The sequence below is a fragment of the Macrosteles quadrilineatus genome, unplaced genomic scaffold (assembly GCF_028750875.1).
Source record: "Macrosteles quadrilineatus isolate MER2022 unplaced genomic scaffold, UCM_ALF_1.0 Scaffold_9__3_contigs__length_116548681, whole genome shotgun sequence".
NCBI classification, from domain to species: Eukaryota; Metazoa; Arthropoda; class Insecta; order Hemiptera; family Cicadellidae; genus Macrosteles; species Macrosteles quadrilineatus.
In genome coordinates this window covers 14,408,774-14,430,816 of record NW_026542602.1, presented here as the reverse complement: position 1 = coordinate 14,430,816, position 22,043 = coordinate 14,408,774, and the positions used below count along the sequence as shown (strand labels likewise).

Genomic DNA, 22,043 nt, shown 5'->3' with positions numbered 1-22,043 from the left:
CACAAGTGCAGTAGCTACAGATTAATAAATAAACTGTATCAGCAATCTGACACATACTTCATCCCAGTAGCTGGTCAACAACCTTTATCATGGGTAAGCGATGAGAGTACCTATGATATTTAATAGGTAAAATCACTAAAGTTGCATATAACTTTTGAACCATAACTTTTCAAGGAATGGGGAGGTTGGACTATTTTGTTTGGAATTAATTAAAAGTACCATAACAGATGAATTTCAATAAAAAAATTATTTTTTTATCTTTTTTATGGGTTTTTATGGAAAAATAACATAAGTTATGATAACATTGGAATCGTAATTTTTACAGAAATGGGATTTCTACCAGTTTGTTCAGAATTTAAAGGGCTACAACATACTAAATTTTTATCAAACTGGTTCAAGCCATTTTCAAGAAAATTTGATTTTTCCGTTATTTTATGGGTTTTTTAGGAAAATTACCACTAAAAATCTAAATTTAAAAAAAGTGAAAAAAGCGCCTGGAGATATATCAACTCAAAATTCAGACTCAAAAACAATACTTTCTCCATATACTGTATAGAAGGAGAGTGTATAGTCTGGTACGGTATATCGAAAAAAAGAGAAAAAATTACACCAGAGTGCTTACATAGAAACAGATTATTCAACAAACTAGGAATAGCTACAAGGAAATGATTATTCGAACGTCAGAAAAAACTAAGATATGATTGTTGGTAATTTTTTTCTTATTTTCCTACTCTAACAACGTTTACACTTACATTTAAAAAACATTATATCTATGCCCTTAACCGTTAATTCCATTATTGACATTTTACTTGTTTCTCTATTTATAAACGAACCAACTTCGGTCAAATCAAAGCTTGCACTATTTAATAAAATTTTATTTTTGAACCATCACAGTTTGTACAAAAGTTTCCATGTTGACTTTTTGAGACTACAAATAAATAAATGAATTCAAACCAAAGAGTAAGAGAGTCAGTAAAAAGTGTCAGGCACAGGGTTTCGAGGGCCGGTGATACTGATGGGGCCTGGGTTAGGACCAGGGTTGAACATGCCGAAGTTGAAAGACGTGGGGTTGGGCCATGCCATGGCCCTCGGCAGAGGAACCCCTAGAGAGCTGCTCACCAGCAGGAAGACTCCTGCAATAGACAGTATTTCATGTTAACATAACATGTTCGTGGAGAACAGGAAAACTGGTCAAGAAGATATCTTCCGTGGACCTTTCAAAGAACAAAAATACTGACCATAGTAACATTCCACAGCTTTCAAAGCATTATTCATACAATAACTTAGCTACCAGCCACAGGGACCTGCACCATCACAACACCAGACTTCCAATCAAGCGAACACGAACGGGAAGAAAACCATCCTATATAAGGAGCTGTATACTTTTCCAGAGACCAATTCGACCCGCTTCAAAAACCAACTTTTAGACAGGCTGATGGAAAACCCCTTCTTAACAGAATAAGAGATTACAAAAATATGACGTGCTGGTTCTCTCAAACTGACAATTTCATTGTACTCTTTCCTTTTATACTGCATTTTACTGAATTTCTTGTGTTGTTTGACATTGTCTATAGCAATGTAATGTTGACAAAATGGCAATAAAGAGATTTTGGTTGATTCTGTGAAATGTAACAAACAAAAATGACTTGTGACGCTTGTCTATGTGAATCCTCTTATGACGTTTGTACTGTTCTCAACGTTGCAATAAAGAATATTGTCTATTCCCTGTCATCTATCACTACAGTCACAAACATTTACACGTTAGATGGGTACTTTTTTTAACTAATGAAAATTAATACAGTTTTATTGTAAAGTTATGTTCTGGTAAACTCTATATAGCCAATTTAGTGTATGAAGGCCATCAGTTAGCCTGGAAGCGGATTGGGTTGGTTTCTTACTTTAGGTGTTCTAAAAGGAAAAGATGCAGTTTCAGTTTCATAGTAGGACAGTTTTCCTTTTGTTGGTGTTCACTTTTGTGAATTGGAAGGGTTAAGTCAGATGCTTGTCTAGTGTTGTGTCGTTGTAGGTCTTATGTTGGGTTTGTTGTGAGGCTTTTGCTTGGAGAATGGTTTGGCGAATGTGATGTTTTTTGTTCTTTGAAAGGCCCACTTAAGCTCAATATGATAAATAGGTTACATACCTTATAAATCCAACAAACAGCTAATTTTTTATTGAAATTCGTCTACATGTTTTGGCTTGTATCAACCATTGTCAAAACATCGAAGTTCGATGGTGAAATCCTTGTCATTGTTTCCTACTAAAAGTACATACACATACACAGACGTGACGAAGACATTACGAAAACGAATAAAACTTTGAATAGGCCTATTACGTCTAATACGCGGGCAAGATGCGCACCGTTGACAAGGTCAGGCAGGGCCCAAAACTCAAAAGTTTTGACGAAATTAATACTTTCTCTATTTACCGTACCCTATTATGTATAGGGGGATAAAGTAAAATCGCAACCCCAACTAGTTTTGAGGTACAGTAAGCTTATGACATAAAAAAGTTCCCTTTGGCCTCTCTTTCTTTTTAACCATTGGTATTCAGAGTTAGATCACGTAGATCACCTGATTCCATGACCTAGGACATTAGTAGACTAGTTTGTGCCAGGCAACATCAATGGAGGGTTTTTATGGGATGAAAGTATGGATGGTCAAATATAGAAATTTGGAATCCAAATACAGGATGTTTAAAAAAGAGTAGTCTGATTTTACAGGTTTACTAGCAGAATACCCGTCCTTCGTACAGGGTTGGAGTATAAATATAAAATGCTTATTGCAGTAATAAAAGGCTTTGCGTTTGCAATGGGAGAGGACACGGATTAAGAAAATTTGGTTCTTTAAATTTACGGTATGCTATAGTATAGCACATCTACTATAGGCATAATGTTCTACCACTGCACCTAAACAATAGAAAAAAGTTCTCATTGTATATCACAGCTTTTTGTTGCTAGTTAGTTCACCATAGTTTACGGCACTCCCAGCAGTGTGCGCCAGAACCTATGGTAACCATGGTAACCGTAGCACGGCTGACAGTCTATATTTAATTCTTTTTGTCTATGATATCATAAAACTAACTTGTATAGTTGAAACAGCTGACAAAATTCTTTAATTCCTTTTAAATATGAATAAGGTTAACATGGGAAACTCCAGAGCCACTGGGGTGGAGACCATTACCATTTATCATTTCGTTTTGTCATGAGAGCAAGAAACTCCCTGACTGCTAACCCGGTACCTATAATTAAACATACCCGGGCCCCATGATGTAGGCCGAAGCTTTCGCACCGATCTTTGGTACACCATGGGAGGATGACTTAAGGTCATCAAGCTCACCGGCTGCCGAAGCAACCCTTCGGAAAGAGGGTTGCCCCTCAATCCTAACCAGGGATACCGGCTACTTGTTTAAGCGTCACTTCACCTGGGTTCCCCCAGGTACGGAACCCAGAAGGACCATAGTGAAATGCCCTGACGCATTTAGTGCAAGCAACACTCAGGACCTATCCAATCCCTGACAGGCAAAACCCGCCATCAAAGCCAGGAAGAAGGGGACCACCAGCAAGCTGATGGGGGGAACCCCAACCACCCATTTACACCACTACCCGATCGAGGCCTTACCCAGTTGCTGGGAAACCAGAGGTGACCAAGGCGATAGATCCCTGAACACCCCCAGCGGGCTTGAACCCAGCACCCGATCTACTTCATTTGCCCATCAAGCCCAACATCACTGCCAGGCCGTCAGGGTTTCCCAAAAGGAGGCAGGAATAGAAGTGGGTCCCACCCGGATGAACCTATCCACCAAAGGTGGCGACACCCTTTGCTCAATTGAGGTTCCAGGGAGAACCCCCCATACTCTAGATAACCATACCTTCCGGTCTCAGAGACAGGGATTAGCTGATGGAGTGCGCCCAGCCGTTGCCCTCACACTGCGGAAAGTTACGTTCCCCTAGAGTGTCCCCGTGAACTGACGGGTACTTGCCCGATTTCACCTCCAGGAAGGCTACTTCCAAAGTCGAGGATTTGCCACACTGAATGCCGGTCGCACATCAACAAGCGGGCCGGAGCCCAAAGGATCATAGCTACAGGCAGATGATAGATTGGTGGCGCACTTCCACCTCTTGCAGAGCTGAACACCCCCCATAACCTGGATGGGGAAATGTCACTGGGTACTCTCACTTTGGGTAAACCCAAAGAGGCTGGCTTGTCCAGTCGTCCATAACTATGACCTACTTGCAATGCCGATTCCGACACCGAGCAGTTACCTCCCCTTTGGGGGCTAACTCACCCAATTTTTCACCTCCCAGGACGAGGCTACTTCCAGAGCCGAGGATATGCCTCACAAAATGTCAGTCGTACACAACAGGCAGGACGAGCCCGAAGAACTCCAGTCACAACCACAGCTACAGGCAGGTGGGAGACCGAAGTCTCGCAGAGCTGAACACCCCTCCACCCTGAATGTTGGAAATGTCACTGGGTACTCTCACTTTGGGTACCACCCAAAGAGGCTGGCTTGTCCAGTCGTCCATAACTGTGGCCTACCTGAAGTGCCGGTTCAAACACCGGGCAATTACCTCCCCTCTGGAGGGCAAGAGCTAGGGTCCGCGTGGTCGCTAGGCCACGTACTGGGGTGGAGACCCCAGTTCCAACAAAACTACCCAGTTCCAACGCCATGTTGTTTCCAGTTCTGGGGTGGAGACCGAAAGAATTTTTCAGATAAGGGCCCTTTCACACGAGGCCACTGGTGGCGGCCACCGGTTACCGCCCGGGCAACTGCAGTGGATGGCTGGATGGTACAGGCAACTGACAAACCATCTCCACTATATCCACTGTACAATGGTAATGGTAGTTGCAAAAATGCTACCGAACAATGAACATCTTCTACTTCTTGCGTTGATAATAAAGAAAAGAAGGCGAAGACACATGCATACTATCCCAAATTGCCGGGTACTTTTCAATTTCGCAAGTAAGATCTTCAGGAATCACTTTGTCTACTATTATTTTGTTTAGTCTCTTATTCTGTTCTTCTTCTTTTGTCTTCTTCTTTTTCAGTAACGTCCTCTTTTTTTTCTTCTGATCCCACATTTTCACAAACAACAATTCAACACAAAGACACTCAACAACTACCACAGTGTGTTTGTTTCTACAGTCTGCACGTGAACTTGACAAAAAAAGTAGCTACGTGAGCATCCATGGTGGCGGCCACTGGTTGCTGCGTGTGAAAGCTCTCATTTAAAATAATGTCAAAGCTGTGGCGGGCAACCAGTGGCCTCGTTTGAAAGGGCCCTAAGAATATATCTATATGTTAATCGGGAATGTGAGCTATCACCATTCCAAATTTCAGCCCAATCCAACCAGTAGTTAAAGCGGGATTGAACTTCAAACAAACAAATAAACAAACAAACACACCAACTTTCAAATTTATAATATTATTAGTAATATCATATGGACATGAGATTAGATTTATATTAAAGGATAACAACTATATAAGTTTGTTTACATAGATTTGCTCAAAATGACCCCTTTAGAATAACAGAAATAATTTGTATAGATAATAAAAGGAATAAGGTGTAGCCTGAGCCTTTTCTTTGCTGAGAACACTGTTATGAGAGTTATAATAGCTATTTACCTTACAAGTGTAGTAAGAGGGTTTTTACATCACGCAGGTGAATGTTGTGCAACGAGCAGAAGCGAGTTGCATAATAACCTTAGTGATTTAAACACGCCCTTGCGTAACGTGTAACGTACAAGATTTTACCTAGCCCGACAATATACAGGATTTTACGAACAATATTTTTCATTATCCATTTCACTTATCTTCTAACAGTAACGTTCATTTACAAACAAAAGCTAGGTTAGAAAAATTCTTCAAAACATAACAATAAAATTCCAGCGTGCAGCTGATTTCTAGCGTTGAACGTCGTTGGCTCCATAGAGGTATATTTTTAAGTTAAGCACTCAATGCTATTTAAATGGGTTTCATTGCATCACCAAGTGAGTTTTTTTCAACTTTACATCACTCGAGAAGTAAAGAAGTTGTATACATCACGCTTGGGATAGGGACGTTAAACATGGCGGGTTAGGTAAACTATTTACCCAACCCGCCATGTTAAACTTCCCTATCCCAAGCGTGGTGTATACAACTTCCTTACTTCACGAGTGATGTAAAGTTGAAAAAACTCACTCGGTGAGGTTAACTTAAAAAATATACTTCTATGGAGTCAACGACGTTCAACGCTAGAAATCAGCTGTGTGCTTGAATTTTATTGTTATACAATATGCTTTGAAGAAATTTCCTAACCTAGCTTTTGTTTGTAAATGAACGTTACTGTTAGAAGATGAGTGAAATGGATAATGAAAAATATTGCTCATACCTCCTGTATATTGTCGGGTCAGGTAAAATCTTGTATGTTACACATTACGCAAGAGCATGTTTAAATCACTTAGGTGAATTATGCAACTCGCTTCCGCTCGTTGCACAAAATTCACCTGCGTGATGTAAAAACGCTCTTTTAGCGAATTTCCCATATAGGGAATAAGCTATTACCGTAGTACTCATGGTAAGACCTGGACCCGGGACCGATTTAATTTTTCATTTGGAGGTCCCAAGAGGCCAAAAAACACCATCCGTTCAAATTCATATATATATAAGTCCGTTAGTGCGATAACTCAAACAAAAATGATCCGATTTTGATGAAATTTGATACAAACGTGTAAACCTACGTTTATTCAGTTTGCGATCCAGCATAATCGGACCATGGGAACGGGAGTTTATGGGGTAAAAATGGGGCTTTCCCATTTTTGACCCTAAAAACAAAAAATTTTGCAATTTCTTTTTAAACCGTTTTGTAGAGCTTAAAAAAAAATTAGTATATTAAAGCGCTGTTGTATGCCTAACGGTCATGGAGAAAATTCAAAAATAGTGTAATTTAAAATTCCCATGTTATTCTTAAGGAGAAAATGAAAAATAAAAATTGTTGTAGTTTACTTTGTTTATGGATATATATTGATAAAATTTGGTAAATTTATTTATTTCATCCTATACTGTTGACATATGGTCAAAAACACTTTTTACCTTCCCCGTAGCAGCAAACCTAAGCACTCGTTAAATCTAATGTTATTTAAATAGGGAATAAATATGTCTTATTTTATGGAAATATTATAGTAAAAATGTATAATCAGACACGTTGAAATTTGCTTAGTCTGCAGGTTTGCTGCGGCGGGGGTATTTACACTTGTAATGTAAACAGCTATTATTCCCTCAGATGGAAACAGATTCTAATAACTTCATATACGGCAAGATGGTGCCTTACCACACTGGAGCCTTCATGTAAGAGTTTTTAAATTACCATTTGAGGTAGGCTTACTCAAAGATGGATTAGCCATACTGGACCTTACTGTTTGTGGTTTATTTTATTGGGGGTTGGTAAAAGACACTGTTTGTATACCTCCCCTTCCAACGACATTGGTTGAACTGAGGAGCCGTATTAAAACAGCCATCAAATCCATCAGTCAAATACAGGGAGCGGCAAAATTATCTGACGGTTTTCTCTGCCGTCCTGTTGAGCGAGTAAAAGATTGAGGGTGTCGGAAATAGGGGCATTCCAAAGCCTACGTGCGGACATTTTTATTAATCCAAAAGATGTAAGATCCAAAAATTCCAGCTCAAAATTTGAACAGCCACAGCAAGTAGCCCAAAAGCCCGAATGGGGTTTAGTTACATTGCTAAACAAGAATAAACCTACCTCGTACGTCATGGTTCATGATCTACCTTTTTATTAAGTTTCAGTCCAGTTAGTTTTGTAGTTTGGGTGTTCACCCTATCCTTAGCAGAAGTCGCCTATATTTTATAATATAAAAGATTAAATGTCAGCGATCTTAGCTCCTATAGCTGCTTAGTTTAAGATATATATCACCAATCTAACTGCAAAGTGCACTAGGTCTTAAGTGCATTGTTCTTTATTCTGCAAAATTTACAAATCATCACCAAGTAAAAACATAAAACAAGCTAAGTCCAGGTATTTTTTTTCTTTCAAATAACAAACAAAGATGGTCACACAAGCTGATAAGTAGGTTGATCTGAAGTCAGAGCTATGACATACTATGTACCGACAATCTAATTAATAAATCAAATACATTTATTAGCTCTTATAAATTTACCCAATTTCTATAAGCATTACATTTTGCTGAAGTTATATTAAATTTGACAGAAAATTTTACAAAATTCTTCTAACCTTGAGCATAGTGAAACTAATTTTTTTTTTTTAACATTCCATAATTTGGTTATGTATTTGTTTGCGTATGATCTGTTGACAAACTAGTTTGGTATCCATACTGTTGAAATCTAACCGCACAGTTTTGAAACTTTTTAACTAATCTATATTTTATACCAATTTGTTGTTTCAAAATTTTCAACAAACAATAAACTTAACATTGAAAACAATGTTTGACTTAAAATACTTGAATGCAACATCAAGTAAAATCCAAGAGCATAAAACACAGGGGAAATAAATCATAGAGTGTTCACATCTTATCTTGTAAGATGTCACCCATAAATTTTGCGAATGCAACAAAATAAAATTTGCAATCACTTACCAAGAAGCCCCAACAGAGCAAATCTCATCATGGCAAAGTGTAGCCCACTAGTTACAGATTTTTCCCACAAGTAGAGACAGTTTTATTGAATTAAATGTTGTAGAAATTTATAACAGCTCTTATCTTTGAGAGAAACTGTAAACAATTTCAGTCCAGGAAGTTTGTTATCAATTCTCATGGCCAAGTTACAGAACTGGGGCAAAGGCAGGACTAATCTGTTTCTTTTCGCACAGACTGTAAATTTTCAAGAATATGTATAGGGAATGTTTTTTCCATGATAAAAATGATGGTGTAAGGTTTGACCTAAGGGCATATCATTTTGCGTTTCCCCCTATAGTATCAAACGCATGTTAATTGTCTGCAGTGCTGTTGGTATCTCTTTAGACATTATGACACATCATGTTTAACAACTTACATGCGTGTTATATGGGCTAATTTTGAATTTTTGAGTTATAACATTTACTGTTGGTAATTCAAGCTCTCAATAATTCAAAACTTTCGATAATTCAAAATAAAAGCTCAGTCCACAGAGAACTTCTTTATATAGTTCAAAGTTTTACCATGCATTTTGATACACTAAGTATTTCTAAGTCCAAGCAGAGGACAGGCCAATTTGGAATACACAGTAATTTGGAGTTTTATTGGCAAAACACTCTATAATTTAAAGGGAGGGATTCCTTCCTGTGATAAAAGGAAACCTGCCATCGCACTAGTTTGTCTTAAATAGTGTCGTTGATGACGCAAGATATTTTGTAATTTAATCGAGTATCTAAATGATTTAGTAACTAATTAAATCAAAATCTGTTGTTTGATGTAAAGTAACCAAAATAAAGTAACATTCTGTAGTAATTAATGATTTGTAATTCAAATGATTTTTTCCCTTGATAAATATAACTTCTTGATAACTCAAATTTATTTGCTTTGCCCACCAAATTCAAATTATCAAATATTTCAAATAATAATATTTCAAATTATCGAGAGTCTACTGTATGTATGAATATTTTTAAAAATGATTTAAAAATTTTTTGGTGACATTATTGTAATATTACATATAGTATTATAAAGGGGACACCTGTTCTTCAAAGCTCAATTTTCTTCCTGTTGCAAAGCACAGATCAATTTTAATTCCATCATTGTAAGACCGACGGTTTATCTGAAATCAATACATTGGAAACCTTACGCAATTTACCCGATATTAAAATGTAGAAATAGAAGGAATAACCACAACGAGGAGTCCTATGTGAAAATTATGCATTATAATATAGTTCAAAACTTAATTCCAAGGTAAAAATAATATCGCAATTCCATTTTACTTTTCATATATCTACATCTACACCATAAAGACTGAACTTACCCACCTCAACAGAATGCATTTATAAAATAGTAGCCTGTTTCAAATCCATCTTCATAACCGGTTTTGTCTGTCTCTTGTTCACAATCTGACCATGAAATCATTTAACTGAAGAATCAGCTGTAGGATTACAATTCGTATTTAAACCTTCATAAAGAAAGTTAGTCAGCAACACTTAATCTTCAAAAGAGAACCCTAAAAATAAAAATAATGCTAAGGGAGCGAAGCTCTTAAGAAAATAATTTTTTTTCCCTTACTATTCATATCGCAGGTGTGCTAGATAGATCATAAGCTTTAGAATGACACCTCAGTCATTAAAATCAATTAAGTAAAGACAGCTGAAAAAGGGATGTTACAGAGAAAATCATATTGCATTGAGTATCCTTATATACAGGGTGTCCCGGAACTCTCCACCAATATTTTTGGGCATTTATCCTGGGTAAGAAACGTACCTAAATATCATATTTAAATTGTCCGGAAGTCCTTAGTTCTAGTCTCTCACAGCCGCCATTTTGTTTTTTTCAGTTACTAATTTTTTGTCTAAAGAATGGTTAAACATACGAAATGGAAACTTTGCAAAAACATTTATGCCAACTAGACAAAGCTACAAAAATATTATGAAAATTTTTCAAATTCATAAAACAAAATGGCGGTAATTTAAAATTTTCTTTCTTAAATAACTCAAAAGCCATTGATTTTACAAAAATTTTAAATGGCCGCCATTTTGTTTTATGAGTTTGAAAAATCGTGACAATTTTGGTAGCTTTGTCTAGTTGTCATAAATGTTTGTGCAAAGTTTCCATTTCGTATGTTTAACCATTCTTTAGAAAAAAATTAATAAGTGAAAAAAACAAAATGGCAGCTGTGTGAGTAACTAAGGACTTCCGGACAGTTTAAATATGATATTTAGTTATGTTTCTTACCCATGAGCAATGCCCTAAATTATTGGTAGAGAGTTCCGGGACACCCTGTATAATACGTGAAGGCGATTTCTACAAAACACTACTCCTCCGTTAATAATGGACGGATTTTTACAAACGATGTGTCAAAATTAATTATTTTTTGTGTAGACACCCCCTTTCATCAATTACGGAAATAAAAGTCCTCAGGCTTCGCCCCACAGGCCATCAAAGTTGGAGTTTCTCCCATAAGATTAACATGGGGGAATCGAAATATTTAATTTGAAACTTTGTCCCCACTAATTTGAGAGAACGGCTGGGCGTAGAAACTTGGTAGAGGTGTCCAAAGAAAGGTCTTGGTCTATAGATGAGTTATCAAAAGAAAAACGAAGTAAATTCTCTTTGGGCTCTGCCCAAGAAGCCTTTAAAGATCCCTCCACAAATTTGTTTACATTTTGGTCATGTGGATAATACTTTATAATCAAACAGCTGTTAATTTCTAAAATTGTATTTTAAACAACACACATTTGTTGAGAGTTGGTGAATTGTCCAAAAGAAGTATTTGCAATGTTATTTTCTGTTTTTAAATTGATTTTCTTCTATATCACGTCATGTTTTGCAATAACGGTCCATTACGAAATAACTGGAATATCCTTTTATCACAGTGACTCTTACAATTATTTCTTATTGAACTATCTAATATCTATTGACTTTATGTATGTATAAGGCTGAGACAACTAACTGTCATTCCCCATGTCAAGGAATTCCAGCTTTAACAGTAACCCCACAACCAATTTCTCAAAACTATGCTAGAGGGTTATTCATTGGCACAGAAGTACGATATGAACTGACGCGACAAGACGAAGGAAATATCAAACTTACACTGTAACGGTTGGACCTCCTTGAAGTTATAACGTGTCTTCTCAACAAACAGATATTTTTTCTCAAATAAAATCATAGATTAATCTGCTTTACACTGGTAAAATCGCGGATCATATAGAAATCACTACTAAAAAATTTAGCATTTTTTTAAACTAGAGCAGGTAAAGAGATTAACTACAAAATATCCACAAATACAATTTCAATACTTTTTATAGGTTCTTCCAGAAGAAGAGATACCAGTTAAGGGGAGCAGTGCGCGAATACCACTCCCATGTTATTCTTATGGGAAAACATGTGATTAGATAGGTACATTTATTTTTAAAACCGTTAGAGATATTGACTAAAATTTTTTTTATATTCATTCCTTAGATTGTTTTCTATGATTTCATGCTATATAAACAAGAAATTAGGTCTAGTTTTTAAAATATAAAATAAAAAAATTACAAATTTTTTATTGTGTTTTTTTTATAATAATTAACAATTTATTTTTTAAGTAAAATTAATGGTAACATTCTAAAAATGCATGAAACTATTCACCATGGTAACAGGAAGTATTGTGTAAAATTTGGGCATGATGAGTTAAGTACTTTTCTTTAGAATGGTACCTAAACTTATAAAAACTAACTTTCGGATATTCACATTTGAACCCTTGAAGGGCAGGCTCAGTAGAATCCAGAAGGGCCCTCTTTCAAAAATCCGGGAAAATTATTTTTATATACAATATTAGACTATGGGTACTCAAATTGTTCAGTTTTTTTTCCTAATTGCAAATATGCAGTTTGATTTAAGATTGGACTATTACAAGCTTAGTAAATCAGAAAAAACCGGGAAAATGGATAGTTTCCTTAATGTATCTTAATGCAGAATTAATGATTCCTTCTTATATAAAAAAAATATCCAAAGTATAAAGTGTTATATATTTTCTTAACAGCACAAAATACACAATATTTTGTCATCATTTATTAAAAATTTATTTTTTGGGCATTTTCGCACACTGCTCCAACAAACTAATAACAACAACTGTATTAAGCTTGTTTTTTCGAAAGTATTCTTTCAATATCAATAAATCGTAAATAAACTGCAATGCCAGTGAAAGTAGTATGGTTTTTGCGCGCGAAACAGAGTACAGACTTAAGTCACGGAAGGTCAACACAGCCTATCCACCCCTCCCCCTACCACCGCCACTTCACCTTTTACACCTCTGAAATAAATCGTTTTAACGTGAGCAATAAAATAGTTAATCAAATGTCATGCCTATTGTACTAAGCTTGTTTGTTTGTACGTATACTTTCATTATCGACGAATAAATGGTAACAGATAAACTACATGCCGGTAGCAGTGGTGGGGTGGGATATTTGCGGGCCAAACAGACGTGAGTCACAGGACGTTCCGCGTTCAACTGCCCATCGACACCCTCCTCCTCTACCCCGTCACCCACACTACGCTTGATCTGTCGTCTGGTGTTAATTATTGTGCCAGTGTGTTTTTATGATTTTTTGTATTCCGTGGTGTCTCATGAGTGTTATTTCATGTCGAAACAAAGTTAACTGATCGGGTTTTTCGTCCCGAAAAGAAAAATTTGATGGCGTCAGTTGGTGTTGCAATGGAACAACGAATTTAAGTGATTTAATTACTCGCCTTTCAAATAATTTTTTTTTAAATAGGCCAAGTCCCGTTGACATATTAATCAAAATATTCAGTGTTAAAGGATAGAGAAACATAACGTCAAATGTTATCATATAACGAAAAGCCTAGCCTAAGAACTTAAAAAATAAATGTAATCAAAACTAGTCCACATGCAATTAAAGCAAAAAGTTTAATTTCATAAGTACAAAATTGCATAAAATTGTATTAAGTATTAACACCAGATTTCACTTCCTAAACGCTTAAAAATAGTGTTTAGAGAAGTCATTTTTCTCAAATTTTCCCCCTTCCTTGCTGGGGGGAATTCCATACCATACCCAGACCCCCCGGGGGGCGGCGGTCGCCGATCTCGCCCAGGGCGGCAAAGTCCCTGGGGCCGTGCCTGTACAAAACGACATACATCATCAAACAAAAGATGTTAAATTTAATTTAAATCTGTATTAAACTGTATTAATTATTAACTTTAAATAGCTTGGCCATTAGAGATGCCTCTTTGCGCATGCGCTAGACAAAACTCCTGCCGCAGTAGTCTCAAAAAATCGTGGCAGACACTATGGCTATGGGTAAAAAGTGTGGTGTGACTTGGCACATTTAATAACATGGTGAGAGATTCTTCAAACTTTGCTCCCGCCGCGGGAGTGAACTCGGTGCTCAGTGTGACTTGCCATTAAGGGAAACCTTAATGTGTCTTTAATTGGCAATAATTGCAAACAAAATCAAATTTTAGTTATTATTGCTTGTTTCTATGTCATCACAACATTAATATTACTATTCAATCCATGATGGCGGCACTGTGGTTTTTATAGTCAGTAACAAAGCTACGCTACACAGATCATCTCACACCATCACTCATTCTTCACCCATATTTCGGTGAAATACGCACCTAGGTGGTATCATCATCTCATAATAATTGATAACAATTTATACTTCCCACGATCACAATGATATCATCCTCATTATCTGCCATACCAGGGGTATTATGAACACCTCTCGTGATTGCAGAGACATCACCATCATCACTTGCATTCGCCACATTTTCTGACAATTGGTACAAATTCCGTCCCAAGAAAATCCAAAATTTAATATATATAGTCCCTCCTAAAGATTGGGAGTATACAAATTTTCCCTTGATTTTCGCACCAGTTTATTCAATGATTACCTCCACGTACCAAGTACGCTGGTAATTCCCAATATAATTTTCTTTTGAAACAAGCAATATGCTTAAATGCCACTTGGTGAGAAGTTATGAAATAAGCGCTGCAATTATTCTGTCCGGCAATGAAGGTTAATGCTACCGGATCAGCCCGGTACAAAAGACACTTCACTTGACAAGGCTATGTCCAACCACGTTGTAAACAAGATGAACATATAACTTTTTAAAAAAAAGCTTAATTTCACTCCAAAATATGGAAGGTTTTGTATAAAAAACCCTGCTATCAATAAATATAAAGTTTAATGAATAAAAATAATTGTCTTTAAATTTAATGATATAATTTATAAAATTATAAGGTGAAAGCGCCGCTGAAGGGTGATGCGTAGGCGTTGGGGTATGCAGCGGCGTAGGCGTCAGCTGAGGCAGAGGCAGAAGGCTGGGCTCCAGGATAGGCACTGGGGAAGGGGCCAGCTGCAGGTAGGGGCTGAGCTGCAGGGTGAGCAGCAGCGTATGGGTCAGGGTTGGGTGAAGCGAATGGATGAGCCTCAGGGTTAGCGGCAGGGTGAGCGTAAGGTGACGGTTGAGGGTTGGCTGAGGGTTGAGCATAAGCAGTCGGGTATGCAGCAGGTGCTGGGTTTGCTGATGGGTAAGCAGCTGGGTGAGCCTCGGGGTTAGGGTAAGCTGAAGGATACGCATGTGGCTCAGGGTTGGCCACAGGCATGGGCTGTGCGTATGGGTATGGGTGAGCATCGGGGTTAGCTGAGGCATAAGGATGAGCTTCAGGGTTGGCTGCAGGCATGGGCTGAGCGTAAGGGAACGCATGAGGCTCAGGATTGGCAGATGGCAAAGGCTGAGCAAACGGATAAGGATGGGCATCTGGGTTAGCAACTGGCATGGGTTGTGCTGAAGGGTATGGGTGAGCGTCTGGGTTGGCAGCTGGGTGCGGGTAAGCCTCAGCATGAGCACCCGGGTTGGGTCCTTGGTGGGATGGGGCAGGACCAGCGTGAGGACCTGACTGGTGCTCCTGGTAGGCTAGAGGGTGGGCTGCGGGGCTGGGCCCTGAAGGTCCAGATGGTCCAGAAGGTCCGGAAGGTCCAGCATGAGGATTGGGATGAGGCTTGGTCTTGTGGCCTGGACGAGGCTTGGGGTGAGGTCTGGCGTCACCAAAAGGAGAAGGCTTGGCTTCGGGCTTAGCTTCTGGTTCCGGCTCAGCTTCAGGCTCTGCCTCAGGCTCTGGTTCAGGTTCTGGCTTAGCTTCAGGTTCTGGTTCTGGTTTGGCCTCAGGTTCGGGTTCAGGGGCTGGCATGGGCTCAGGTTCGGGTTCTGGTTTAGCCTCGGGTTCAGGCTCAGGTGCTGGCATAGGCTCTGGTTCGGGCTCAGGGAATGGCAGAGCAGCAGGGAGTGGCAGAGCCTCTGGGTATGCATCTGGGTCTGCTTCTGGGTTTGGCTCTGGGTAGGCATCTGCTGATGGTCCGCTCTTTAGCAGGCCAAAGGAGATGGGCCCGGACAGCGCAGCAGCACCGGGGTTTCCAAAGCTGAAAGACGGGCTTGGAGCCGGAGCTGACTGTGCTGTCTGACACAGCAGAAATATTCCTGAAAAATAAGCTTTATTTTAGGAAATTCTCATAACTAACAAATAACATCCATAAACATGGTTCATTTTCTGTTTACTTTTAAATTCCAAAGGTTTGGGAAGAATCATCCTCCCAAACCTCTAAAGAGAACAAACAGGGTAGTTAAGTAATTCAAGTGCTCATGTACCACAAGTGGTTGATGGTCTGTTTGATAAAAAGTAAGTTTTGAAGCATTTATTGGAGATTTATAAGAGAACCCAAACAATACAATGAATTCACTAATTGCACTTAATTAAATCAGTACCGTACCTTGTCCATTCTACAATTCTGTTTACTTTCTTATATACAATGATAGGGGTAAGGCACCCCACATGCACCACAGCATGGAAGGGCCTCAAGCTGAACAAAAAAAAAATTGTAACATGTTTCAATTCGGTGAGTTTTTAGCAAATACGCCTATGTGTACATCTCCTTTTTTATTTCTGTAAGAACTGTATTCACAGTGTTTATGAAATTTTAGTTTTGATCTGAAAAGTTAGTTTTTGTGAACGTTATTGCTGGTTGACAAATTGCTACCGCTGCCTATGGACAAAGCTATAAAATTTATTCCAATTTCAACTTTTCTGATTATGTTCTATTATAAACAATGGTATTGGATATTTTTTTCACACACTTTGAATGTTTATTGAAATATGATTGAAAAATAATTATTGAACCCAGTCTTCAGTGCTTCCGTCTTCCGTGACATCTCACGGAAACACCTACTGTCAATTATCAATTACCAATCATTGAGATGGGGATGCCACCTAGGTGCGTATTTTAAACCAAATATGAGTGAAGGATGAGTGTAGAATGGTGTGTGTGATGATCTGTATAGCTTTGTTACTGACTAAGATCAGCGGTTTCATCAGTCAGGATTATTTATTCAAAGCCCGATGATCAGGAACAGCTGGGCCCAGTTCCGAACCATCAAAAAGCTACTGACTTTTCTCGGGAATGAACCGGCGACCTTTTGATTACTAGACGAGCACTATAACCACTCAGCTACCCAGCCAGTTTAAGATCCTCTGTCCCAAAAGAGAAGGATTCTGAAGAAAAAAAACCAAAGTACAGTAAATTATGTGCAATTCAGCCTTGCAGTCTAAAAACATTGTGTACCGTCACTAAACCCTACGGACAGGAGCTGCCCATACTCCTTTACCAATCAGGTGGCTACCGAGCTCTACTGAACATCTCTGAAGAAAAACGATTCGTCAATTGTTTAGGTAAAACTGGAAGTTGAGTGGTGAGAGGGGGTGGGGGGGCAGCTCCAGGTTGTGATGTCTCGTCACAGTACTTATTACATTTAGGGTGACGAGCACCAAACAGGAGAAAGTCAAACTAATATAGTATATAACTAAAGTAGTAGGAAAATAGTGACTTCATTTGCTACATACACTATTTTAGTATTCTAACTTTAGGAGTGTTTTACGCCAGGAGTATTGTAGATTACTCTTCAGAGAAAATTTAAGGTTGGTGTGCACCAGTGTATAGTTGTGTACTAAACTAGTAAGTTAATGATAAATTTGTGCTAAAATATACTACTACCCCATAGTAGGTGTAAGTTATGGAGTATTTCGTTTTAAATAGGGTTAACCATGTATATTGTTTTCAGTAGATTATTTTTTTATGTTAACCATGGATTATGCTGAATAGGCCTACATAGACTATTTATTGAATGCACCAAATGCAGTACGGTTCGTGATAAGAGAGACCCTATTGAAATATTAATTACCTATTACTGTAATTTTTAATTAGTAAAACAAAAATAAACAAAAAAAGTAGAAACTAATTTATACATGAAATACTTTTTTAAAATACCACGTTTTTAAACGCCCTAAAAAGTAGAAAATAATTTTAAATATATGGAGAGAATAAATAATACTTGTAAGATTTAAAACAAAAAACGTGGGGCGCATGTAATAGATAATAATAAAGAGGGGTAGCTGTCGATTTGAAACAAATAAATTAACACAGTACATCGTGTATGTATGATTTACATCTATATTTCCTAATTGAGGTTAAAAATAGCTAATAATAATTCAATCTGTGAAGATAATCGTAAATTAGATATTGCATATGTGCCCTACGTTTATCGTTTTAGACCTTACAAGGATTTATTCTCTCCGCATATTTATAAATTAATATTTAAATATTAATTTTATAATCAAATTTATAAAAATAAATATAAAAAAGATAAAATTAAATGAAAATGAAATAATTAAACAAATTAACTATTTGAACACGGAGGTTTTAACAATAAAAACCAATTTTCAACACAAAACTCTTGAAGCTTAATACTAATTTGCACTAAACACAAATAAATATTGCAGTATTTCTATATTTTGAGGTAATGTACTGCGTGGGACTGCACAACTAACAGAGTATTCACAGAAACTACAGAAGTTTTAACTAAAGAAGCATCCTGTACTTGAGCTCTCCAAACAAATCTCCAGTAGTAAAATACTTCTGTAGTTGAATACTTCTTGTGTTTTAACTACAGAAGTTTCACTTACTAATGTAGTATATTTTACTGATTTGGTGCTCGTCACCCTTAGAATGCAACGTCCAGTTTCCTGTTACATTTTTATAATGCTGTCATATAATGTGTCATATGTATCACAAATTATGTAAACAGGAAAATAATAATAACATTGGGGGTTTGCTCAGACTTGAGACACCCTATAACATAGTTAATTTAGATGTAGTTAAACATGTTCAATTATCTTTAGGCTTCCGATGATCAATATTTTTGTAAAGAACTTGTAAACATTTTTATGTCAGTTTGAAAATACCTATTTGTAAAAAACCATGGATTTGTACGCAATGTCCACAACTTTACTTATGAAACTTGTTAGAGGCTTAGGATGTTGATAGTTCTGAGACAAACTGAAAGTTAAATTGATTAAATAGTTTTATTATATCTATAAACGTTTTAATTTATTGCGTTATTAAACATCATGAAACGTGAGCACTTTGCTCAACTGGATTTCACTGCTATGAAAGAAAAGCAATCCTAGTATTTGATTGATGGTTTACGTTTTTACTTTACTATGTATATAGGCAATTTTATTAACAATAAAAAGTAAACATTATATAACAAGCCTAAGGTGTGCAACTCCTTATATGCCTATTTTCATTTTATGATTCAAATCAATGTCGGTGAAGGGGGGGGGGGGCGCAACTACTCAGGCCCATAGCGCATCACACACTAACTGATGGCTGAAGACAATATATTGTAATCTTAGTTCTGTCCAGTTAATGCAGAGCGTGTGTTATTGTTTAGTATTTGTATCTTGTTATTTGAGTTAGTTCAGTCAAATAAAACAATCTAATTAAAAACAATAACTCTTTCTCTAGTTTTAAGTTTTTAACGTAACATATGCATGTATAAAGTACTTTAGTTAAGCCTTCAAAATATATCATCCTTATGGTTGGAAACACAAAATCATATTTAAATACTACAATAATTATAGATCAGAGTAAACACGCCTCTTGTAAATAGTTTTGAGTTTTTTAAACAATTCCCAATTAGACTTGTTATAAACGTGTACAAATTTATGTAATTGAGCACGCAATCACGCACACTGAACTTCTTAGTGGTTTTATCATAATGTAAATAAAGTAGCTGATGAAGTCTCAGGCTAGGTAAAGATCGTATATCTTTAGGTGTTGATAGAGTAGGTCTCTTCAACACTATTTGAAAAATGTTTGAAATGAATTTTGATTACCAACAAGGTTATAAAAAAACATTTACTTTTCTCTTAATTTTTATCTGAACCCAATTTAGCTGTATTAATTTTAGAAGAAACCCATAAATCAAATTTTACTTAAAATTTTAAACAAAAACATTTTTAAATTAAAAATTTTATGATGTTTGCATTTTGAATAATACAATAAAATAAATATTTACTAGTGTACATGTTGCTCGAAATCGAGCAATTACAAAGAAATAAAGTAGTTATTTAAAAACAAATGTAAATTAAAGTAGGAAATATTTAATTTCAACAAAATCATTAAAATGTACCCAATGCGTTTTGTTGAATTGAAATAGTATATTTCATTCCTAGGACCGAAAGTGGCATTTTCCGTTGCGCGCCCAAGTTTTTGTGTGAGGCGAAGCCGAACACAGGGAACCCCAATTTCAAGTGCGAGGCGAAGCCGAGGGCGGGAATAATGGAGCAAGTGCCGGATAATAACTTTCGGTACGAGTTATGAACGATATTTTTCATCACGACGCAAAAATACACAAACACAGAATAGCAGACCTCAGTAATATTAAAACAATTTGATTTCTCAATTAATTTGATTGAACATCAAAATAAAATAAAATCTTCTAAAAAGAAACCTACGTATATTTCTCAATAAATTTTGTTGTAAAGTTGTTTTTAAACAACTTTTAAAAATACATACAGCTGATTTAAATTATTAAATTAAACCGTAACAAAACAATAGCGCGCGTAGTAAATAAATGGAGAATTAATTGAGAGCGAGGGAAAATCAGCTTTCATTGATGTCAGTTGTTATCGAAAATAGTTACTTTCGTTAAGGAGTGATGAAAAATAAATTACAGCAATTAAATGATACAGCTGATCAAAATGTAAACAATTATGTTCTTCATAAGGAAAACATGGGAACTTTCAAAGCCACTGGGGCAGAGCCCAAGGGACTATTTCAAAAATGTAAGGCCATTTTGCAAATCTACGCCACACGCTCTTTCCAATGAGACGTCAACGGATAAAATCGGTTAAGAAATGGCGGAGGAGTTCAACCGGCAAAGTTTCATGTAGCGTATTAATTATATAGATTTATGTTTGAAATTTCTTGAAAAACTGTCTAATTGATATATGTTATAGTAATTAAATTTTATACATACATAAAAAATCTTGTAATGGAACAATCTAACTACAGTAGATTTTTACCCAGTAATATTTTTATAATAATCCTTTTCAATGAGAATAAATAAAATTGAAATTGCCATAAAAGTTTAATTATTATTTTATACAGGGTTGGTGAAAATTCATAGAACAGTTAAATATTTAAAAAAAAATAATGACAGAGCTCCAAAACTTGGTACAAACAAAGTCATAAACACATTTAAAAACGTTATTCAGGGATACGCAATACTATGGGAACCAACTACTAAGGGGGGAAAATCTTAAATGTTTTTGTTGATATCAACAACTAAATGGGGTGCATTGAATCAGCAGGAATAAGGAGATATGAATACAAATTGCACGTCTGGGATTTTATATTCATCAGTGACGTTGGCATTCATTCTTGATAAACATTTTGTTATCACATTGAGTTCTCCTGTCAATGGAATCTATTTGTTACAAAAACATGATCTTCCATCTTTTACTATAATCAAGATAATCATCCAAAAATATTAACCTAGGTCTAAGGTAGGACACTCACCAAATGCCACTAGTGGCACCATTTTCCCCATCTTCAATTCTACTGCAAACTGTATATTTTACCACTTGCAGTCTTGACTTATAGACTTTATCAATGAGTGTGTTTGTCTATATCATAAAGATGGCAGACAGATAATTTGTTAATGTATTCCCTACATAACTAAAATGTGTTTATAAATAAAATTGTTGTTAACATTTATTATTTTTTTATTAAAATATTTTGTTCATAAATTGTTTGTGAATATTAAAGTATTTTTAAAGAAAATTACTTGATCAAAACTTCAATTTTATTCTCTTAAAATTTGTGTTGTGATTGAACAAAAATATGGGGTTTTGAATGTTTTAAATAATAGTGTGATTAAATTAAACTAGATAATTTAGTTAAGATTTTTTACAATAACTGTGATCATAAAACTGTATTCGACTTGTTCCCCCTGTACCCCTGTAACAACCGTATTCTGCAAAAGGGTAAAGTTGATAAGGGTAGCTTCAA

The 22,043-nt window shown here is 36.4% G+C and overlaps 1 protein-coding gene and 1 long non-coding RNA gene across 2 annotated transcripts; both read right to left on the bottom strand.

Moving 5' to 3' along the window:
- Window positions 1–860: 860 nt before the first annotated feature.
- Window positions 861–8,839, bottom strand: LOC129003870 (uncharacterized). The gene is made up of 2 exons (XR_008491652.1): window positions 8,592–8,839; window positions 861–1,133 (listed from the first exon to the last, which is right to left on the bottom strand). It is a non-coding gene; the product is annotated as an uncharacterized LOC129003870 (long non-coding RNA).
- Window positions 8,840–14,801: 5,962 nt separating this feature from the next.
- Window positions 14,802–21,635, bottom strand: LOC129002888 (proline-rich protein 2-like). The gene is made up of 2 exons (XM_054430999.1): window positions 21,552–21,635; window positions 14,802–16,113 (listed from the first exon to the last, which is right to left on the bottom strand). The coding sequence occupies exons 1-2, from the start codon at window positions 21,580–21,582 to the stop codon at window positions 14,870–14,872; spliced, it is 1,275 nt and encodes a 424-aa protein (XP_054286974.1). The 5' UTR covers window positions 21,583–21,635; the 3' UTR covers window positions 14,802–14,869.
- Window positions 21,636–22,043: the final 408 nt, after the last annotated feature.